Consider the following 24,212-nt stretch of genomic DNA (forward strand, 5'->3'; position numbering starts at 1 on the left):
AATTTAGAAAATTATTCCCACATCAATCGATTAAAAAGAATCTGTGAAAAAAGATTGGAAAAGGAGTTGACTAGGCATTCTTGACCCCTAAAACTCCATTAGAACCGTTGTAGGTCTGAGCCAGGTACAACGTTCTAACTGCGAGGTTACCTACTGGAGGGAAGGCATTAGAAAAGATTAAAGAATAGCTTTTTTTCCTCAAAGTGTCATTCCTGCAACTCCGTTTTTCGGTGTCTCTTATGGAAATCCTGTTTAAAACAAAATATGGAAACAGCATTGAGCATGCTTCAAAGCATGAATTCTCACACCAATCGTTTTAAGATGACATGACAATGCCGGGAATAAATAGAAATAAGCAATCAGTCTCATTATGTTGTTGTTGCTTACTTCCGGGAATTTATATGATAGTTACATAGCAATTTGCTTTATGGAAAATTTCTTGGAAAGCCCTTTGTTGAATTTTTACGAGTCATCTGTTTGTTTATCTTGTGATGCCAAAATTTAAGTTACGAAACAACACCACAAATCGATAATTTTGTAGTCAACATACGTTAATTATAGGCTGGGTACAAACGACCGCCCACCATATATAGGGAAGGTTTACTTTCTTTTTTTATAAGAAAAATTTTATAAGAACACGAGCCTCAAACTTGGTCAAAAGATAAAAACAGATTAAAAACAAGCTGAAGAACTACTGTAAAATGCAATTTTTCAACAACATTTTTTCTCAAAAACAAGGATTTTAGCCATGCGTGGGTGCTCTTTTGGAAAATATTTAAACTTATCGGCAAATGAAGGTTGTGTGACTCACTTTGTTGGCAAACGAGGCCTGAACACCTCCCTGAAGCGAAAAAGCTAGCAATCACACTGCTAACACCCTATTCATTTAAGACCAAATTAAGAACAATCTAGCCTCAGATTTTCGAAAAAATTAAGAATTGTCTTAGTCAGACTGAACTTAAATTTACTGGTTCTTTTAAAAAAGATTGTAGTCTGAATAATTATGTCATAGTCGGAGAATGGAAAGAAATGTTGTTTCTGTCAATTAAAAATATCAGCATGGAAGAAAAAATCAATTAAGATTAGGTGTATAAAAGAAAAGATATAGCAGTCGGCGCAACCTTGGTATGAATACTGCATGGTAGTTTTATACAGAGCCAGGAAAACATTACGGTCGCACGGTCACTGACCGGAGGAAGGTCCACGAAAAACAATAAAAGCTCCAATGATACACCCAAACCGTACCCACTTTCTATTGTTTTGTGAGGAAGGTTTGCCTTCTGGGATGTTTTTGTCTGGAGGAAGGTTAACAACTTTTCTGGACTCTGGTTTCATACCTCTCATTTGAGTGTTATTTTTATGCTGCTCGGTTTAGTATGGAAAGCCTATGTAGGAAGATTGTAATTTATCTCTATCCAAGAGATATTCAAAGCATTGAAATTTTTGAATGAACTTGCTTCTTATAATTCGGAAGAAATTTAGGGAAAAGGCAATTCCCTAAAAACCCCTTACCCTGGGTACCCTATTCAGTTTATCAAAATCAAGAGAGAGTCAATCATAAGATGAGTAAATATCATATTCTGGTATGTTTTCTCTATTGCTGCATCGTAGATTAATAATTTTTGCGAAAAGAAGTAAGGTATCTAAATTCTGTGCGCTAACCCCCATAGACCAGCTCCATAGGTGCAGGAGAAATGTTGCGAGGGCTGTACCTACAATGCCTGCATAAAATCTTGGAACACCAAGATACTTGCGTCGTATCATTTTATTTTTCATTCTTTTTCTGAATACTACAACTTCCGTCCCTTCCGTCCCAGAACAAGGTTAAAAGTTTACGTGAAATAATCATACGCAGGCTAATACCGTGCCCCTAGACACATTAATGTGGTCTACCTATGGTTGTATGTCATTTCCGGTATCCACCTGAACAGTTAGTTGTTTTGTTAGATCTCCACGCGGAACTGCCGATGTAATTACAAACTTCTCAACATTCCCAGCACAATTGATAATGGGAAGTGTACAAGTGCTACAATGTCTGAGAACTTCACAGACAAAGACTGAGCAAGGTATATTCAATGTTTGCTACTTAATTACTTGGAATATGTGGACGTGAGAATGTGTGCACTGATTAGCCGATCAAACACAACAAAGGACAATGGATGTTTGCTTCTTTCAAGTAAACTTTAGCCCATACTTGTATATTTTTTCGTTCAGCTACAAACTACGTTAGATTCTAAGACGGGAAAAGAACTGTTCTCTTATTAATTTCAATAAAACGGGGTGTTTTAGAATATTGTGAGACATCAACTCAATATGACAGAGGCTTCATATATGTAATCGGATAATCTCGTTTTGTTGTTTATGTACGTCCGGAAAACAAGGACTGAAAATGTTGTACTGTTCAGGATAATTTCATTTCAAAAACTACTTGTAAAAGTTCCACTTTCACTGACTTGAAGACTTGCTTCAAGTCAATCAGTGTTCAGCTCGCCTTATTTTCAGAAAATTGATGCTATCATGAAGAATCTTTTGTTTGACTGGATATACTGAGGCAAAGATAAACCGAATTGTAAAGAATACAATGATTTCTCTTCAGAAGTGAAGATTACCTGAAAAACACCAGGGTGCAACAGGTACATGTGTGTAAGCTGCACTGAGAAAGGTTTTAGTTTTGACAGTACATTGACAGGTAACATCAGAGCGAGAACTTTGATTTGTTCACTCCTTACATTAATGTAAATTGGCATTAGATTTTGATATCAGTGTGATTAAGTAAGTTTTCACCTCTTAGTATTTAACTGAAAAATTCCAGTTTGTATCAACAATATTCCGTTGAGTATCTTCGATCTTGCAAACTCTCTTTTCTGCAATGGTTTGGTTTAGATCAACGCATTTGGACGCTATTCAAATTGTTGTTTGCAGACATCAATTGAAATTTAAAGAGTTTTTGGAAAAAAACATCTAATTTTTTAGTGGTACTGGAATTTTCTATAAATCCATGCTAAAGCAACTTTTGATCTAAACAGAATGAAAAAATTAAAATTTACATCATCTGTTCCTAATAAGCTTCTAAGTTGGAAAAATTGCCTTCTTTCTAACAGTTTTAAATATCTTGATAAACTGCATTGATGCTTAACCAAATATTTTTAGCAAAATAGTTAAACTAGAATGTTTTGCCCCATTTTCGGGGAAATTAATATATATTAAAATATACACTTGTGGCACCTCTTTTTGGCAACGTATTGCCCTTAAACCTCATTGACAGGAAGTTGGTTTATGTTCGATGACAACGAAAATCCACCAATAGACATCTTGTGGGCTAGATTCATTGAAGACTTTGGTTTGAGGTTTCAAAATAGGTACAATGTTATTACATATTCAGACAAAGAAGTTGCAGCTGAACCATTTTGTAATGTTTGCATTGCATTCTGAATTTCTGATAAACACTTTTTGGTTTTAAGAACCTTTCTTGCCATATTGTACAACTCAAAGCAATCCAGTGACAGGCATAGCGAAGAAGATGCCTCTGGTAATAAGGTTTACATAAAGATCAGTCTTGGTCATTTTCAACTTATGAATTTGTTTTTTTGCAGCAAATTAGCTGGAATGTTAAAGCATAAAGCTACCTTTCTGTGTTCTGGATGGTTTAAGAACAGTTAACTAAAACAGTGATGAGCAAGTAATGGGAGCAACAGATGACACAGAGATCAATGATGTGGATTTTGAAAAGTCCCCAGAAGCAGGATTCATTATCAGAGCTGCTACTTTCCCATACTTGATGAGAAGAACGCTACATGATTTTGGCAAGTAGCTATTTTAACTGAGTAGAGCATTATTTTAGCAATTTTTTTAATAGAACATTTATCATCTCCTAGAAAATCCTTTTTGAGTATGTTTCACTTTCACTAAATAGTGATTTGACATTTTGTTAAGGTGTAAAATTTTGCATAACAGATGTCTTTCTTTTTTAGATGCTTTAGGACCAGTTGTGGAGCCATGCAAATTTTCTTCAGTATTTTTTCTAACATATCAATGGTTTCTGGAGCCAGGGGAGCTTCTTTCTCTTTTTTCAGACCGGTAAGTTAAATCAATTTTCATTAAAAGGTTTTTTGTACCATATTTCTTCAATTAAACACCACCCTCCCCCCATCAAATAGATGCCCCCTGAAGAAGCCAAAGTTTCAAATAAGCACCCCCTCAAATAAGTGCCCCTTTGAATAGATGCCTCTTGAAGAAGCAAAAGTTTTAAATAAATGCCCTGGGCATGCCAGTTTTCATTTTGTGTTGTTGCTTGATAGAGGAAAGGCACAACCAAAAATTTGTCTCTTTTTTGGACCCAATAATGGTTGCTGTGATCTCATTTGTCTCTACATTGTTCAAGAAAGATTTGAGCATGAATGACAATTTCATGGGCAATGAGCATGTGCCCTACAAGGGTATAGGTATCAGTACAATTATCTGAATTAGACTTGTCACTGTCTCCTTTGAAGATACATGTAGGTTTCCATTTTTAGAAAAAGTTTCTTTTTTGATGTTCTTGAAGTTTGCAATCAACTGCCCCATTAGAATAGGCACCCCTGTCAAATAGGCGCCCCCCCCCCCAAAAAAAAGCCAAAATTGATAATAGCCTTGGGTCATTTAATTAGTGAAATAAGGTAATGTGTATATGTATACATATGTACTTATATGTTATCCTAATTTTTATATGGTTGTCTAATTTGTTTTTAGTAATTTTCATAATATATATTTATATTTAAATAGATCAGTTACCTATTGAAGACTTTGGTTGTAACATTTAAGAGATAGTGTATTTTTAATCTCCTATATCATTCTTTTTACACTCAGTGCATGAGCTACTTAATATATATGTACATATATTTTGTACCAGCCAGTTGCTTATTTTCCTGTCATGCCAATCTCATGCACTGAGTGTAAAAGCTGTCATATGATAGCCAGGGCTGGGTCTTCCAGTGTTCCATCCCCAAATGATTTTTTTTCTTATTAAATATTTATATATTTCTTTTTTTTTCTGGCTACCCAGGATTTGGAAATTTTACTACATGATTAAAGAGGCCACAAGGCAGACAACTAGGTCACCAGTTTGTGTAAAATGGCAAAGCACTGATATAGGGAGGCTGATATCAGTCATTATCAAAGCCATTGGCATCAAATTGTTTATTTTCTTGTTGCATGCACAAAGAAAGTTTAAGAGGAATAACATGCACAAAGAAAGTTTAAGTGCTCAAAGGACATATGAACTTCTTTTACCCAGTCTATGAAAATATATACTCATTTTAGCCTGTTCCTTTATTTTTTACAGATACAAGATGTTATATTTATCAGATAAAGAAAAGGAACGAGCCAAAAAGCTCCAGATATGTCAAACAGTAAGGTAACACATGATTTCTTTGTGAAATTCTTCAGCTGAATAGCTAAACTTTCCTAAGAAAAGCAATTGATCAAAAAATAATGCTCTCACAATATGTTTCATAGTAAAAAATTTCTTTAAATGTTTTTAATTCATGAAGATGTTGTCTCAAAATGTTTTTTTTATATTTTTTGTTTTTTAATATTTAGAAGTAGTTAGACTGCTTAGCACTTTTTTTTTTCCCCAAAAATGATACTATATGATTTGATTAAAATATCATTATTGGACAAGGTTATCCCTATATCTCTATTTTCAATTTAAATCCACTTTCCTATGTCTTCATAGTCTATTCAAAGAGTTTATAAACTGCTCGCAGGTTTCTTTTTCTAGCAAACTGTTGGATAGTTTGAATGCATAATTACTGTTAAGCGTTAAATAATGTATGCAAACTGTATGCATTACCTCATTTCAAGGTTTCGAGCTGGTACTTGAAATAATTAGCTACTTTGAAAACTGTTTGATTTAGCTGATACATTTTTATCGTTGAGTGATGCTACTGAGTCCTACTGTGTCCTACTGTGTCCTACTGTGTTGTACTGTGTCCTAAGTATTTCTTTTGTATTGGCCAATCAAGAAAGACAAAAAAGTTTTAGGAAACTTTTGGGTCATTAGCAGAGCGTGGGTTTTTAAGAAAAGATTAAGAGGTGGGATATCCACACTTAAGATGGCAAAGGCCGATCTCTTCTTATTATAATGGCAATATATTTCGAATTGGGTTTTCTTTTGCAATAACTGCTTAGCGTTAAGATACACGCAGGGAAACTATACTGTCACCGAATATCCTCGAGCTGGCCATCAAATAACATTGAAGGGCAACGAGGTTCCATTTTTACAGACTATTGAAGCTAGCAACTTTGTTAGTTTTTGTTGCTTTGTAAGTAAACAAATTTGATAGTTTAGTCCAGGCTTTTCAAAGCAAAGGATAGCGTATTGATAAACCTTTTTTAACAACTTAACTGAGATCTTTTCAGGGCTTATCCCCACACTTGATGTATGGCAGTTTGCCCAATAATCTTTACATGAATGCTGATACGTCTTGCGCTAACAAACCCTATTTCTCTTATACGAATATGATATTGAGACCTCTATTAGCCTGTTTTTTATGCAAGTCAAATTTCTGAGATTTCTATGCATCAAGATATTAACTCGGTGTTATTTTCAAAATTCTTCATTGCATTTCTGAAAACTCACCTTGTAACACGTGATAGATAGAAGCAGTTGATGTCATTTGAACCGTGGGTTAGGTTTACCGCATATTTCTTGCAACTGCAACAAATGAATTGATCTTTGACTGAAAATACGATTGCGTAATGCATAAAATACGGGGAATGCATAGTTCTCTACTTTGTATCTCTTACTCGTTTGTGCAATGTATTTTCGTCATTTTTATTTTTGTTATAGCTCATACTGAATATTACATATTTCTACCACCCGTCCCCGCCTCCATCAAGCTATCTGTTCAGCCAGGTCGCGAAATCATTTGTAACCCCGTCTATTATCTGATATGATATATATTAGCCATAATCCTGATAAAGAATATGTTTATGATGCTGCTTTTGCGCTATGTTTTGAATTCCTTCCCCAAATTTTGCAAATACTTTAACCTCGCGCTGTTCTTTATAGTTATTGGATAAACAACTTTGGCTCCGATTTTAAATCATCACAAGATGTGAGGATGCAGTTACTCGAGTTCCAGAACGAGGTCCAGCTCGATATCGGAAATAAGGCTGCTCGCCTTCTGGACTTGGAAAAGTGGTATGTTAATATTCCTTGTCAGTTGTTAAGTAGGGCATCTGGCTAGGAATAGTATAGTGGCTAGGAATGCGAGGGGGATGAGGGGGGGGGGCAGCTACGGAACCCTTAAAACAAATATGTCAATAAGCCAATAAAAAACCTTATGAAAATTCTTTGTTTATTTTGTTTGTGTAACTTTAGGCAATGCTTTTCCTCAAATAGAATGGTTATGACAGGACAGACATCAGACACAAGATTGTTCCGTATTGGCGCAGTTTCAAGTTTTCTCTCGTGTGAAGTGCTATTGCCAATAGAATAGTTTTCAAAAATATTCTTTTTTTCATCAAATACAAGACAATTAATACAAGGAATGTTGCTTTTTTGCTATATTTGAAGCTAAATCCCTTCAAGAGAAAGCTTTTTGTCTAAATGTAGCTGTCATTAGCTTATTTTTAAACATTGGCGAAAATAATCCGGTTGAAACGTGCGTGTTTGCACAGTGGTTCCTGTTAAATTCTTACCACCAACAGCTGACAATTGTCTATGTGTTGAATTTATAGACCAATAAGGAAAAATTCAAATGACTTTTGTCGTAAAATGTTTCTTGGGTGATTTCATTCAAAGCTTTTGACATCAATGTCAGTAATTCTGTATTCTTTATTACAACCGAGGCTTGAATGGAATATCGTGACATTTTTTTGCCAATTTCACAACTTACAAAATAGAAAGAGTTTTATATTTTTACTTTGAATCTAGGTTTATAGGATGAGGTTCAAAGAGACTGTTAAACAAATTTTCGTTGTAGGAATGTCACTAAACGCAGTCAGAAATTCAAGCTTGATTCAAGAACACATGACAGTCTTAATTTTAATGATATCAGTTCCAAAGATTTTGCTGCAAATATAACATATCTTGACTGGAATGGAATCAGCAAAATACAGGTGGGCTAGAAATATATTCTTATGTGTGTCATTAGCTAACGTCACGAACTCTTGAAGGGGGCAGGGTCCCAAATGCCCCATAACATCACTTAGAAATTTTGCGATTGGCCTGGTGTGTTGTTATAGTTCAAGTTATTAAAGGTTTTATTTACAAAAGATTGGAGAACAGATTTCAATTTTTTTGTACGTCACATAAAGTTACTTGAAATTATTTGATTTTCTTTTCATGAAGTTCTAGAATCTTTATTTCAATATGATCTGTTTACCATATTTTTGTTCTAAAGTAACAAGGGTATGTGTGACCAACGTTTCAGGGTGGGTGAATATAGAATTTCTCACACCATCGATAGATGAAGTCATATGGGCATTACCACGAACGTATTATTTTCGAAATGAGATCTAAAAGCATTTGAATGTTAAGAGGATTTAGCGGTCAAGATATTATGCTTAGACCTCTGTACTCCCATTCTGAATGCTAAACCAGACTGGCTTTTCCAAAAACAAGCCTTCAAGGGCGGTTTTCAGCGAATCTGAACTATGCGTTTTCGTTAATTATATTTTTATGCTGTGAGATCAAACGAGTCTCTGAAAATACCCTTGCTGGGTTTTAGAGGCCTTTGCAAATGTCGTCAATAGCTTGGTACTTTTCAAAAAAGTATTCTACATGTACTACAGTATTGACTTCTTTACCATATAATGTATGCATTCGCTCTGGAAATTCTAGACTGTTCAATATTCCTGAGTTTTTCATTTTTTATATCTTCGTCTCTAAAACATTTGATTGATCGGGTGTGATAATAGGTTGCATCACAAAATATACACGAAAGTAAAAAACCTCAAGAAACGTTGGTAATAGTCCACTTCTCTAAGTAAATTATTCTTATAATGTTAAAATATTTAATTTATTCAGGCTATCATTTATGAGAGAACGCTTGTTTGGTAGGCCACCTTTCTCCTCCTTTTTGATTGGTATTTAGGGCCATCCAGTTTCGTGTAAGGAAACTGTCCTTCTAGCATCACACATATGGTCAAAGAAAACTTAAAAGCTACTTTTATTGAAGACGTTATCGTTTCATCTTCGGCTTTACCTTGAAGAAAATGACGGGGATGTGCCTGCAAGATCATATTTTGTAACCCTATCCAGGAATAAAATTCAGAGAGGATGATACCTCTCCTGGAATAGAATTCTGAAAATATGCTGCCTGATAACATGATATCTTCAATTGGTATATCTGTACCGAGAAAATTAGGCGAAAGGTTCGAACCTGTCCTGAAGTTTTCAGCCTAAAATGAGAGCCAGTGGGCAGGCACATCCCCCGGTTGGTCAGTGTATTAAGTAAATGTGAGTGTGCGAATAGGAGAGGCCACGATAGGACTTTTGCTCTGATGAAACCCCGTATGCCGGGGCGAAATATTTGCCATCACTGGTTTGTGTGTTTGTTGTTGTTTATTCTCGTCGCGTTGCGGTGTTCCTTATGCACTACTATTAAGTAAACCCCCGGGATGGGAAGGCGGAGAAAAGTGGGGCAATGATTAAATTGTTAGCTTGCTTGTATCCGATTTACGTTGTTGAATTAATCAAGGTTACACTGATATTTAATACCTTTTCAGTTCGTGGAATGGAGGAACTATACAAAAGAAGGAAAAGCTGACTCAGCACCGAATTTACAAAAACAGATTGCCATGTTCAATAATATCTCCAAGTGGGTTGTTGCTATGGTACTACAAAAGGAATCGGCCAGTGGAAGGGCAAGGCAATTCAAAAAGTTTATTCAAATTTGTAGAGTAAGTAAAAGAAATTGCTATTTACGTGTTCATTCTATGTTTTATCAGTTCCTGGCAGTTGATTAAATGAGCTTCTCGAAATAGGAGCAGCCAAGTGAGTAATGCCGCTTGCAAGTTTACTTTACTGTGAGGCCATTTTTAAATGGATGTCGATGTTGGAATTTAATAGTACAACATTAAGTAGCTCCTGCGCATAGGGAATATGAAAGTATTAGGGAATATGAAAGTAGCTCCTGCGCATAGGTCTATACCATCTTTAGATGTTGAAAAGCTATTGCATGGCACAGTCGTCTAAAATAATTGGCTTTTGCTTAATTCTCGTGGTATGATCGAAGGTTAAGCTCTCATTAACGGTTTTGAAGTAAGTTTAGAAATCACCTCAGGATTTAGAATTCAGGTCATGATTGTGTTGGTTTTATCTGTTAGCATTCATAGTTTGATCGAGATCCGTCATCGTGTTTTCCTTTTCGCAAGAACTACTAAATTGTGGTGAAACTTTTCAAACTCCTAGCCCAGTTATCCCAGCGTTACTTTGCGTGATACATAGATTGCCAAGTGTATTTGTCGAACAGTATTACTGATTGACTCTCGACCACTGACAACCTGCTTATGTGACATGGGTCTTTGTATTGCGTTAACAAACTTTTTAAAATATGAAACAGTATTCACTGCTAACTTGAAAATACGATTATTTTAGGAACTGAAAGACCTTGGTAATTATAACAGCTTAATGGCAGTAATTGGTGGCTTGTCTAATAGTATTTTGAATAGAATGCACAAGACTAGAGAATTTTTGTCCAATGAAGATAAATTGGTACGTATCTTCAATTATTCTTGAGCTGTTTTGGAGAACCCTTTGCGATTGAATTTCAAAGTATTATCAGCCCTTATATGTATTAATTGCATCTCCTCTGGGCAGTTAACAAACATGAACAGGAAAAAACATCGAATTTCTGCAAAACTGAAAATTGAAGTTTTGAGCACAACAACAAACCAAAACTCCGATTTTGGGATAGTTGGGGGGTCATGGTAGCCAACCTTCTGATACAAGATGGTACCTGATGATGATGAAAATTGAAGTACCACTGGCTGAAGATATACCGAAGCTTTTCGTCTGACACTCTCAATTCAGGATATCAACGTCCGAATGACATTCAATAAAGTTTAAGAAAACAGTCAAAAAATAAGTAACAATGTTTATTTTCTCACGATTTAGACTATTAATATTGGTGATCCACTAAACTGAGACCTAATATTTGAGGGTTAGCATAAAATTGGCTGCCTCGCATTTTGATATTATTCGAAACCGTTTCAGTGGACACGTTTGCCTTTCAGTGGGAAGAAGTGATTATTTTGCTATAAAAGAGAATGGAAATAGCACGGCTTTAAGCTAGCCAGCCATCCATGGTATATGCATTTGATACAATATAACACAATTTGAGACTGAATTAAACCTTATTGTGAATAATCTTTTTTATGTCGTAGTTTATCAAGGAAATGCTCGAGCTACTTTCATCTGATAACAACTACAGTAACTACAGAAATGAAGTTTCAAAATTAGATGGAATTTACCTTCCTATATTGTAAGTTTTGTCTTTTTCCTTTTTGGCTTTGGGTTTTGAAGATATATTAAGACATTAGATAATTTATTTTTACAAAAAACTCTGTTTTTAGCAGGTATTTGAAACTGCAAATATTTGTTTTGCACTATGTCAGCTGTTTTATTATGCTCAACAATATTTTCTGAACTATAATGCGTTCTGTTCTTGTCTTTTATGTTAAAATCAAGTTTTAAGTTCGCATAGCTGAGAGATGAATAAATATTTCCTTATATCTAGACTTTCGTTTACATTCGTTCTGCAGAAATAGACTTCTAAATGCTAGGAGAGTCAATAATCAATTATTGCATGATTCCATTCATGTTTTATTTTTTGTCGTTGTTTTAAGATCTACGTTCTAGAAGAAACCCTAGCATAACGTGTTTTTCTTTTTCACAGTTTAAGTTACGTACATTGTGCTCAGTAATTTTTCTTTTCTTTTTTCATGATGGTTGTTGAAATACATAGAGGTGAGAATCATTTTAGAATACATATTGTCTTAAGCAATGCTGGTAAACCAAGAAAATCTTGCTTTTTACGGTTTGTGCCTCTTTGTTGAATGCATTGTGCCTGATTCAAGTTTTATCATATTGTTAAGGTACCCATGTAAATGAAAATAGTGTATTTACGGTTTTACTATCGTTTGCCTAATTATCACGAAGACTAGATATTAAGAAACTTTTTTAGATTCTTTTGTAAGTAGCTGGACCTATTTATGTTCGATTTATCCTTTTTTAGTTGCCACAGTCCAACATTTTTCTCGTTTTCTTGTTAAGAATTATTAAATATTTTGGTTACGGGAAATATTTTTTGTTTACTTTCTAAAAACAAGATACCCACTTTTAATTCTTTTATTGAAAGCTCCTACAAATTTTTGACTTAAGTATCTTCACCCTTTAAATTTATATACTAAGAAATGCGTTTGAACCCAAATAAAACCTCTTTATAACCTTTGCAAAAATTAATTCTGCTTTAAACTTAGGTGAGCAGTAGGGGTTAATTTTTTTGACAATATTTTTCTACCAATTCCGACAAAGTAGCCAAGTTTCCAAAATTTCTGACTTATTTTGTGTTGTACGGGGCTGTAACTCCCCCTGCCTCGGCGCCACTGTGTCCCAGTTTAAACTTCATGAACAAGAAACTAATGCCTGCAATTAATTACTCTATTATGAATTGAAAAAAATCGATAAAACCTAGTTCTTTTTCCATTCGATGTTTTAATGATTTAATTTAATTTTAGGCGTTTTAATGAAAGATCTTATCAGCCTGGACACGGCTGTGAATGATTTCTTTGAGAAGAGAAAGAGGCCATTTTGCAATTACAAGAAAATGCTTCAGTTAGCACAACTTTTACATCAAGTAACGAATCTTGCCAAACACAAGCCTGAAATCGTCCCAAAACAAGATTTGGTTACCATGCTAAGGGTGTGTTTTATTCAACCAATTTAGCTTATAATCTACAAGTTACCTTAGTTTTGGCAGGAAGTCAGTACAGGCTGACCTATCTAACACCTTGTTTCGAAATTTTAACCCTGGTTATGTTTTTGCAGAAAAGTTTGAATCTGAGAAGATAAGAATAAATAGTTTTTGCGCTTATGATTACTTTGTGCCCACTCTATCCATAATTCTGGGCTGAAATTTAAAAGATGAATCAATACAAAATTATTTCTATTTTCAAAGCAAACTGAAATCTGAGTGGTATAAGTCTTTGTTACTACAATGTAAATGAAGATGTGTCCGAAAAAAATTTAAGCTAACATGGAAAACTCTGCAAAAGTGTAAACAGGGGGTGTGTTTTCACTTTGTGAACTCGATTTTTCTTGTAAAAATGATTATTAAAAACTTCTTTTTTTGTGATTGCATTCCTTATCTTTTCAGTCACTTATTTCTCAGGTATGATTCCTTGAAGTACACAATTTGTAGCGTCCTATTTGCCTAGTGGGTGTTTAAACAGGCGCTAGACCTGCTAGATTAATCATCTCACAAACATGAAGAAAATCGTTTTAGGTTTCTTTGCAACCAAGGTACAGTGAAGAGGAGCTTTATGAACTGTCCCTGGCTCGTGAACCAAGATGTGAAACGATAGGTGTGAGTAGGCCTTGGCACTTGAATCTTTCTGCTTTCATAGCAAATTGATTTTATCATGGTCTTTAGAGGGTTCTTTTCTATCGTGTTCATGTAAACTAGGAAAACGTGGGACAACAACACAGTCTGAAAGGGAGGGTGGTAGCATGCAGCATTCAGATGTCCATGAAAGAACCCTTTTGACAAAGGCATAAGCTGTTACCTTTACCTTTTGGCAGAAAATGATTTTGTATTTCACACGTTTTATTAGTTGATGCTTTACTTCAGCGACAAATTATTTCAAACTTTGACTATAATGCCTTTTAGTTCAAAAACCGTCTTGGAATTGTCTCAGGATCAACTAAACTATTAAGTCTGATTCTTTGTGCAAAACGTATCATACACGCGCTGCTCTCCTGGTAATCCGTAACTCCATACCCATACCCCCATGGCCAAATGATAGGACCTGCAATAATAAAAATAGGCCTGCTAGTCCTTCCCAAAATGCAACTGTTATCTTTAAATTATGCTAGTTTTTGATGCAATTGTCTTTTAGTACCGAACCTTAAAAAGCAATGGATTGAAACCCGTCTTTGCTGAGTGGGCTGCTGGTGTAAATGCAACTCCAGACAGGGAAACGGTTGAGCGTTATGTTGACCGCATGGTAGACGTGAGTCTTTTTATACAGTAAACACTTTCGCTCCGCCCATTTGCATAAGATGTGAACCTAACACAGAGTTCAGTTCAGTTCAGTTCAGTTCAGAACTTCGGATGCTGTGTGACTGGTGTGATTGGTCTTTCAAGTTGCGAAACTTGAAGTTTCGTGTTGCTTGGCATAGAGCTTATTGATGTGAAGGGAATTCCCTAGCAGGCGCTGGTTAAGCTTTCAAAATGTTTTTTCTATTGAAACCTTCAAAACCTTTCTGTTTTTTTAGATATGATAGTTTCCTGGTAAATCTAGATAGGCCGAGGGGAGGAGGCATGCCTGCATGGAATCCCCAAGACCCAACCGTTCTAAAACCAGAACAGGTCATCTGGTAAATTTCACATAGCTGACAACACGTGCCTGAATTGATTTGCTGGAATGAGATTTTCCAGGATGCTTTTCACATTTATTGTTAAAACCTTGCAGCTCTTAAAAAGCCAAAGCTTCTTGAAGTTCTTTCACATTTTGGCTGAGACCCCTTCATCGGTGGATCAGTAAATCGTGGCTCTGGAAACCATCAATGGGTTTTAATCTGGATGAATATTCAAGTATTCAAGCTCCTGGTAGCATTGATTCTCCTGGTAGGAAACATCCAAACAAGTCCGCTCTCATCAATTGAAAGGGATTTCATGTGGAAAGCTGAATAACATCTCGCTCTGTCATAGGAAATGTCCATACATATTCATAAAGATTTCGATATCGATAGCCAGTTGACTAGGTCCAGGCTACTTACTAGATTTCCCTTATCTCAAGTTCCCATATTGGTCCGCATTTTCCCGCCTGCTCTGTTGATCATCTCTTGACAGTGTTGCTATACCTTCCAGATCTATTACCTGTACGTTGTTTTCTCTTGTAGGCGGTTTTCAAAATATACGATAAAGACCGGGATGGGAGCATTAACCAAGCAGAATTTCAAAGTATAGCGACGAATTTTCCATTTATTGATGACTTTCAAATGCTAGATACAAATTGGTAAGTTGATTAATGTGAATACTATGTTATATTTGAGTCTTAAACCATTCCTAACGAGGGGCAAATTACTCTAAGAAAATCTCGTACTCCTTTTGTGAAAATCCTATTGTTTTATCTGGAAGTCCCCAAAAATCCTTTTGTTTTAGACAAAATCTCGTACGCTATTTGCAAGAGTGAATTGCCCCTCGATTCCTATTAAAGCACAACAAATCCTTTCTTCTTCGATGTCAAATTGGAGGCATTTTTGAGTGCCTTTTACAGCTTGTAAACATAGATGGGGAAGTTGGCAAACCGAGGCTGGGTATTGATCTAAGCGAGGTTATTACAGTATAACTGCACATTGACTATAGAATTATGAGAGTAGGTCGATAAGATTCTTGCCCTAAGGTGGAAAAAAGAGGCATTCCCCCGGTTGCTAGTTTGTAGATCTTTCCAATCCCCTGGAGCAAATTGAGAACCCTCTGCTTATTTTATTTTACATGGCATTACATTTTTTTATTCGGTAATCGAATTTAAGCATCTAATATCCGTATTTTCATCGACGTAATTATTTTCTTAAAAATTTTCCCAAATTCAATACCCACTTGTTCGCATCCACCCACTTATGTTGACTCCCGTTTGTTAGATTGAAGGAAAAACCCCAAGCCCCCTTTACTAAGCATCTAAGAGTACCAGAACTTTATGATAGTTGTAGCCTTTAAAATTTGTTCGCGTATTTGCAAAATCCAGTTTTAGAAATCCAGCAGGAATAAGAGAGTTAAGCTAGAGAGTGAAGAGAATAAGAAATTTTGAACAAATTTTATGTATCTTGCATATTTTACTTTATTTTTGGTTTAAATGACGAAATCATTTGACTTTAAATTGTTTTTATTTATCTTGCTTCATTGATTCTAATGATCATTGCGGTTTTCAGCTACAACTAGATTCAATCCTCGGTTTTGTAGAAATAATTAACCGTTTAACTGACTCCAGAAATTTCTTTTTCTTTGGAGACACAAATTCCTAAAATTAAAGGCCAACCTAATCTTTCCAAGAATGTGAGCATACCAATGGTTAGAAAATTTGTTTTAGTGATGACAGCATAAGTCGGGAAGAGATGCGAAATTACTTCATGAACGTCAACTCGCACAAGATGACAAGAGATTTCGTCCACTGCTTCCAGGAGACAACTATCATCACTCCAGTATTGTGTGAATATTGTACAGGATATGTAAGTCTGATCCTCTGTGAATTTGCTACTGTTTTTCGCCTGTTTCGGACAACTTCCTCTCCAATTTTCCACAAATTCTATTTAATTTTTTCAATGCTCTTTATTTCCATATATGAATAAAGAGACTTGACCTTTCAATACTTTCTGATTTATCTTACTTAAAAATCCCTCATAGGCGCATATAATCTCAAGTAAAGGGTGAAGAGATTTTTTCAAAATTCCCCTTGGTTTGAAATGCTCAATCCTTGTCAAATTGCTTAGAGGTACTCCATACTTAAATTTTTATACAAATCAAGTTCCTGGAATGTGAAATCAATAATAAACACCAAGAAATGTTTTGTCCTTTCATTAAACCAGACGATTTAGACGTTTTTGTCTCTTGGCCAGTCATACGATTATTGTTCCTTCCCCTAAAAAAACATCCAAGGTTCTCGAAGCTCAACCTATTGAAGGAGCAGCCCTTTCCCTTCAAACAGTATATTGCCCAATATTTTTATATAAAATTTATTTTTGTTTTTGATGTTGAATTTATTTTCAAGTATTTTATTTTTTTGCTTTTCTTCCTCTAGCTTTGGGGCCTCGGTAAATCAGCCTACAAATGCAAAGGTATTTATCAAATTAATTTTTCTATATCTGAATGATATTTGCCCATGAAATTCAAACTGAGATTTAAAGGCATGTTTCCAGTCTTACGAGTTTCGTGCCAGTTCTCTACTGTTCATGGTAATCATTTTTTTAAATCGCTCAACCCTCTTCCAACTTATCAGGCAAACTCTGAAAACCTTCCTCAAGAAATCAGTCAAAAATAGGCGTGGTCTGGGAGTGTCAGTGAAAATATTTCGTATTCAGTAACCGCTCTAACAATCGTTAGCCGTGAAGCTTGTTTTTACTAGCCTCTTGTTAAAGGTTGCTTTGAGCGAAACAGAAATTTTGAAACAGTCTTCGCGTCTGACACTCTTTAAGAGTATAAACGTCAGAACATAGATCGAAAACTCTAGCCTGGGAAATATATATACCCAGTTATGGAATGCGAAATGGATAGCATAGGAATTCGCAGGGATTTGAGAAATATTTATAATACTATGTTTTCTTTTTCTCTTCTCTATTTAGCTATTTATCTAGAGTGTCTGTCTTCTTTTCTAGACTTCGTTAGCCCTTCCCTGCTAAAATCAAAGGTCCATGCCTTTGCACAGTCCTGGAAAGGCCGTGTTTCAACATGGTGCCTTCTCCCCCACCTCAAGAATGATACCTCTGTTATTAAATAGCATATGCTTCATCTTTTAAAGTAGATAGGGTTAAATATAAATGCTTCCCAGTGTGATTTAAGGCCTTTTTCTCAAAAGCTATGTTTGGATTGTAGATTGCACGATTCACCACTGCATAACTGTATTAAATTTCAATGATATCAGCTATGTAAAAATGTCTTTTAGATCGAGCAGTATTCTTCCATACGTAGCCGTATAACCCACATTCAATCAAAATTAACAATAGTCTATGTCATGAAAGCGTAGCGAGCATTATTAATATTACCTAGAACAGAATGAAAAAGGAACTAAAGAGTTTTTGTTGCTCAACGGTTTCTGTTGTTCCCATCATGTATAATTGAAGTCAGGATCGAATAAACTGTTTGTTACTCCAGATGAGTTTTCTTCGTTTTACTGTGATATTTTTCGTACAGAATGCCAGATAACGTGTCATAAAGACTGCAAAGATCACGTTGTTATGGAATGTCGTCAAAAGAATCACATCAAAGGTATGCTTTTTGTAAGCTAAGATGCTTAGATGAAGATTTTCCCTTATTATCGAGGAGTTTACGTATTTCAAAATCTTTAAACGAACTGAAGATAACATAAGGAGCCGCAGCCAGTCTTCCCTTTGCCTGCTTATCTAAACTAATAGACAGATCCGAGTTGATTGTGTGAGGATGGTGGCAGACTAGCAAGTCATACAAGAGAGGATCGAGTCCCTGATCCAATGACCAAACGTTATTTAAAGTGAATCGTCAGAGCACTGCAATTCTAGGAAATGGAATCATAGGGTATGGTCTTATAAGGAGGAAAGACAAGGAGACTTCTTGATAAGTCTAGATTCTCTGATGGCGGAAGCTGTGTAGTATCTAATAGAATTACAAAAAAATTATGCTAAATTTTCATTAGGGAGAATAAGGTTGGGTCATGGCGTGGTTTTCAGCGGAGGCGTCAGCCCCCGTTGAGAGGGATGGAAAGTCAGGTTTAGGACAACACCCTTTTATTAAAAACGCCCCCTTTTTTGCAATACTTCAATGTCCCGTTTCAAAAGAATTGGCTAAACGATATTTCGATTAAAGTTTGGTCATTACTACTTCTCTTTACGTATTTCCATGAAAATGCCAGTTGTTGTTCTTGACTGACGATTCCTGAAGACTGAAGACTTTGTTCACATACCCGAATTACTTTATGTAAAGCCGCATGCTCCAAATATTGTTGCCAAGTTGCTATTTGTGTATGAAAAATATGTCACTTGCATTATTGAAATACCCATAAATAATTGTACGATTTTTAAAGCAGTTTCACCGATAATTTCAGTCTTTGTTTCTGCCCTCTTTGTCAACAGTCTTCTATCATGCTCGATCTGTTCTATTTTCAGTATTCCATTTTAGTGGGATTGGTCCTTCCCCTCTCGCTTTTACACACAGTTTCCCCATACATTCCCTGAGTAAAATTTACCTCTCTCTCATTAAAGTATGAATTGCCATAAAGTATGATGAAAATAAAGGATTCTATTTCCTTAGATTTTTCTGCGAAATCGCCTCAAAAAAACACTAGCCTCAAAGCCATTAAAAAGTTTTTTAAAAGGGGCAAATTACTCCATGAATATCTCGTGCACCTTTGCTCGAAATCCTATTGTTTCGTGTGAAAATCCCCAGAAATCCTTTTGTTTTGGTGGAAATCTCGTACGTTTCTTACAATGATGTATAGACACTCGGTTTTATGCTGTCCATATTTATTGTTATTGTCAAATTATCCAGTTTCCATAGAACCTTTAATTTTTTTGCCTTGCCGAAGATTCTGCTTCAGGTCAGATTTCCAAAATTTTGTTTTTGTTCACATTAATGCGAAAACTTCTGTTTCCATTTCAAAATTTTCTGCATTATTCAAATTATTCAATTTTATCTATTTTGTTTAAATATATTCTTTCGAATGTTTAAGTTTGTCTTGACAATTGCAAGTGTCCTTATCTTTTGATTTAGTTTTCATTCATTCTTTGTTTTCTGTTCACTTGTCATCACAGTATTCAGCAAATGGAACACGGACCCCCAACTAAGCTTCTTAGAATGACCAGTTCATAGAACACAGTGACCGGCTCTTAGAATCCCGTTTAATAATTATTTTCCCTTTATTAATTTATTAATTAATGTCTATTAAAAATAAATAGGAAGAATGCTCATCCTGAGTAGATAGCTTTCTACAAGAGAGGATTGCCAAGGGTGCATGACATTCCATCTCTTAAGAATGAGATTATTGTAGGGGCATTCTCATTGGCGCGAAAGCTTGGTCGTTCTATCCCGAGATCAAGATCAGGTTCAAATCATGTCTGTTCTTTTGCGGCACCCTAGAAAATTCTTGTCGGCAAATTTTCTAAAATAGAGTTTTGTCGGGTTTTGCTTTCAAAGTTCCCAAAGCAATAGCTTTAGCGAACAGTTGGGATAAGATGAGGGTATGAACTTAAAAGTATTGCCCAAAAGCACTTAGCAATTCAAAACAGGAAAAGATAGCGCTATGGGTGTCACGGAGGGGCAAATGTCCCCCAAAAACTTCAAATGACTCCCTTTCGGCAGCCGGAGTCTAGAATTTAATGTCCAATGTCCAGGGCAACTTAATTTCTACCTAAAGTTTAGGGTTTAGGGAAGGGTCAAAGTTTATTGAAAAACTCTGAACGTTGATCCTGGAGGTACTGGAAGCCACTGTAAGCAGGGAAATGGGGCAAAGTGGGACCTCGCTCGCAGGGGGGCCTCGTCTTATGTTTTTGTTTCAAGGCCTTCGAAACCTAAGTACCCACAGTCACTCGAAAATTGAAGCGATGATTGACTAACGAGCACATCCTCTTTGATAAAAAAATCAATTGCGTCAAAATGCCACACCCCCACATTGAAATATCTTAGGCCACGCCCTATTTTGTCGGCAAATTGGTGACTGGCACCCCCCTAAGTGAAAGTGCTTAGCGACGGCCCTGGCTTCCACAGGGGTGTTTTCAATCCTGGGGCAACCCACCTGCATGCAGAAGCTATTGCATGACGTTGGTTTGAGCCCGGAAATCAATTGTGAATGAACTGGCTCATCGGTCTGAAAAGCAATGGTCGATTTAATTACTATCAAAACATTTAGATAAAGTTTGATTGATCTTGATCAGACCGATCAAAAGATTTCCCTTACAATCAAAGAAGTGATTGCTAGTAAAGGAAAACAGCCGTAGATACTGTTTGTTTTGAACCGTTACGCGTGATGCGTAGTTCTTTAAAATGAGAATCTAATAACAAAAGCCATGCAATCCATGACTCTTTTATATTTATACTTGGAACCAACCGTTTACGTAACCGAAGGGTAATTAAATAGAAGACTGAGTCTTAAATTGGTATTTCTGCATTGATAGATCAATGGGGCTGTCGCTTTCATACAGTGACGTCATGTTTAGTTTCTGTGGGAGTAAAAGTCAAGAATACTACATTGTTCCCTGTTTAAGTTAATAGTTTGATGGTTGGTTGTTGACAGTTTTTCTATAAGTTCCTTTTTGGGTTTTTCGATTATTCAGTCTCGTAGCGTGGTGCTTTTGTGATTCAGTTGATATTGTATAATTTGGGTATGAAGAGTTCACTACTTCATTTTTTGCATCTTTTAGTAATGTGAGTATCAAAGTCAGATTATACTCTTTGATGTATAATTCTGTTGGAGCACGCAATATTTGCTATACAGACTAGGGGTTTGTAGTAACACAAGTTCAGAAAGGTTTGAAGTTTTCTAAGAGTTTTTCCTCACCGTGGTTACTATCAATTTTACAGTAAAGATGCCAAAGTCAAAAGCGCTGAAGAAAAAGCTGAAATTTATGGAACAGTCTTTCGGCGGATCAACTGACTCACAAATCTCTAATGGCGAATCTTCGTCTCCGATTTCGCTGCAGAAAATCAATTTAATTGACAATGACGAATTGCAGCTATTGAAAAGCAAGCTTTATGACTCAGAGAAGGTTTGTTGGTTGAACGATTTCTTTCCGTTTGAAATTTAAAGGGTTTGGGGGCAACGATTAAAGGGAGCGAACTTGTGCACAAAAGGGGGCGAAAATTAAAGGGGCGAAAATTTAAGGGAGCCAAAATTGAAGGTAGGCTAAATTTGAAAGGAATAAGGTACCAGTGTTTATAAAAAATATTATTAAAATATAATTAAAATATCCCTGCCTTTTTTAAGGAAAAGTTGCACTTCTTTTTTCTGAAGTAAAATTTACTCTGCTTAGTTGCCTAGTTTATCTGAAACCACTTTGGATCGGTATCATTTTCTTGCGATTTGAAAGCCGTATTCAAAAGCCAGTTACAAATTGTTTCCTTGTTGTCAGTCCTCGTATTGTTTACAGTCCAGGGAGAGCCCTTCCATACATTGGAAGGGATTGCGTTCCTACTACCCATCACAGTTCCGTAGGACGCACAGACACACCACACAAACATTAGGGGATACAATAAAACAACACGTCCCTTCCGAAGTAGAGACAGAACCCTCTCCATAGAAGGAAAGTGTCCTCAAATTGGCAAACCAAAAACAGCTATTCAGAAGAGCACCCAAATTTTGCCAAGAAAATACAGTGACATGTTTCGGATTTTTTGCTGTGCCCTGTCGTCGTTTCATCTTTTAATTTTAGAATTTACGTACATGAAAAAGAAAAAATCGCTATTGTGTAGGCAAAAAAAAGAGTTCGTTTTCACCAGTATCTCATCTTGGTTAAGTAATAATTTGTTGCCACCACCTAGTGCAAAGATAATTATTTTTGTACGTGTCACCCACCCCAATATTGCAAGGCTTCCGTAGAAAAACATTTTCGTCGATATATTAAGAAAATTATGGTGTTTGGTTTAACATGCAGCATATTAGCAGTTTATATCCTTGTGTTGAAATATCTTCACATGATCATGGTGTTATTTTGAAAAGTTCTCTCGCTTTATTTTCATTTGAAATCATTTCAGAGGCTCGTTTTTATTTTAAGAAGCTTATAATTTAAGAGCCTGATAAACCAAAGAAAGTTTTATTTTGCCAGACAATATCCTAATTTTCATAATCTTCTTTGAAATTTCTTGCGAGTCAACTTTTGCTGTTAATTGCAGGAGCAGACATTGTTACGAGAAGAAAACGAGCAATTAAGGTTAAAACTCCACGATGCAGAAATTGAAGTCGACGAACTGAGGCTGAGACTTTCTGATTTCAGACAACACACTTCTTACACGTTTTGGAAACAGATGCAGATGTTGAATACGAAAGTGCAAACGGACGTATAGCTCAACGGTTTCCGCTAACTACCTCCATCAGTTTAGCAATTTGGGACAACAGAAATCTTGATGAGGCAGAGACCATAAGTAAAATATGTCAATTTCATGTTTTGCTTTCATGACTATATCTCGTCAGAGTTTGCTCAGCAATCTGTCTCGCAAAAAGCTAAAATTTTGAGTCATTTACGCAAAATCCAGAAGTTTTATTTTTGCAAAGAAGATGAAGAACTCTTGGAACAACGTTGTTTCAAACTGATCAACAGATTAAGAGACTGTAAATTCTTATTATAATTTACGCTCATAGTTATTAGTAATGGCCCCTCTTAGATAGATAGTTTAATTTCTATTTATTTTTATCCATATATTAATGTAATGTAACTCCACTCCCACTTTTTATGTATGCTATAGATTAGAATTTTTCCGGGGAGCTGTGAATTCGAATAATTAAGTAAAGATGTAGAGTAAATAAAGATTTAGAATAAATATCCTTTGGAGTTTATCACCACCGTCACCATCACCATCCCTATTATCTTCAATGATGGTAATAACAATGAATTAATCTCATTTTCGATTCAATTGCAAATCTCATTTTCGATTCAATCTGGTGTTTCAAAAAATTCTGTAAGAATATAATACAAAAAATAAAGAATGATAATTATGTATTTTGATAATGACAACGATGGTAATGATAATCTCAACAATAAAACCATCAATCACAAATCAGCAATCACCAATCACAATCAATTAATCGCCACTACCAATCACCGCCAGCACCATTGTATTTCGATGATTTTATCATACATGTATCAAAGAATTTAAAATCGAAAACGTCGATCAGTCAGTTGTAAACCAATATGTACAGAACAGTTATTTGGTTTAAACAGAAGCATTCTCACGCTGGTTACCTCGTGGTATTTATTTATTCAAGTCTTGTGCAGCATGTAAAATATTGAAATTATAAAAACATAATGTGTAATACCTTAGTCCCTTCCACGTAGTAACACATAATTCATTTCATGAGCTTAGTCAATCCCTGTCCGTCTAGTGATTAATTGAATCACAAATAAGTAAAAGTTATCGCATTAAGGACAGATGTTGTCACAAAATCAATAGTCAAACTTATCAGAAAATTTTGACTCTTCAACTATATTTGTTCACCAATTTTATTGAAAATATAAAAGAATTAAAATATGCCTTTATCGCCTTCCTTTTTATCTGCACTTGATAACGGGTACGCTCCAAATGTCGTTATTTTAAATTCGCTTATTC

General features: G+C 35.6%; 1 protein-coding gene across 3 annotated transcripts; it reads left to right on the forward strand.

Annotated features, from left to right (window-relative positions):
* Window positions 1-1,906: 1,906 nt before the first annotated feature.
* Window positions 1,907-23,847, forward strand: LOC135681215 (RAS guanyl-releasing protein 2-A). 3 transcript variants are annotated; one of them, XM_089111732.1, is made up of 19 exons: window positions 1,925-2,066; window positions 2,597-2,689; window positions 3,594-3,803; window positions 3,972-4,077; window positions 5,321-5,392; window positions 7,052-7,183; window positions 7,968-8,103; window positions 9,715-9,888; window positions 10,586-10,702; window positions 11,374-11,469; window positions 12,723-12,911; window positions 13,494-13,574; window positions 14,107-14,220; window positions 15,113-15,228; window positions 16,300-16,438; window positions 17,008-17,044; window positions 18,117-18,191; window positions 21,474-21,658; window positions 22,782-23,847. In XM_089111732.1, exons 3-19 carry the CDS (start codon window positions 3,683-3,685, stop codon window positions 22,950-22,952), a joined length of 2,061 nt encoding a protein of 686 aa, XP_088967858.1. In that variant the 5' UTR covers window positions 1,925-2,066; window positions 2,597-2,689; window positions 3,594-3,682; the 3' UTR covers window positions 22,953-23,847. The 3 variants fall into 3 exon arrangements, with proteins under 3 accessions (XP_088967856.1, XP_088967858.1, XP_088967857.1); XM_089111730.1 differs by lacking the exon at window positions 2,597-2,689 and having other exon boundaries at window positions 1,907-2,066; XM_089111731.1 differs by lacking the exon at window positions 2,597-2,689 and having other exon boundaries at window positions 1,931-2,176.
* The last annotated feature ends 365 nt before the right edge of the window (window positions 23,848-24,212 follow it).

The sequence above is a fragment of the Rhopilema esculentum genome, chromosome 12 (genome assembly GCF_057945365.1).
Source record: "Rhopilema esculentum isolate cy_ngs chromosome 12, ASM5794536v1, whole genome shotgun sequence".
NCBI lineage: Eukaryota > Metazoa > Cnidaria > Scyphozoa > Rhizostomeae > Rhizostomatidae > Rhopilema > Rhopilema esculentum.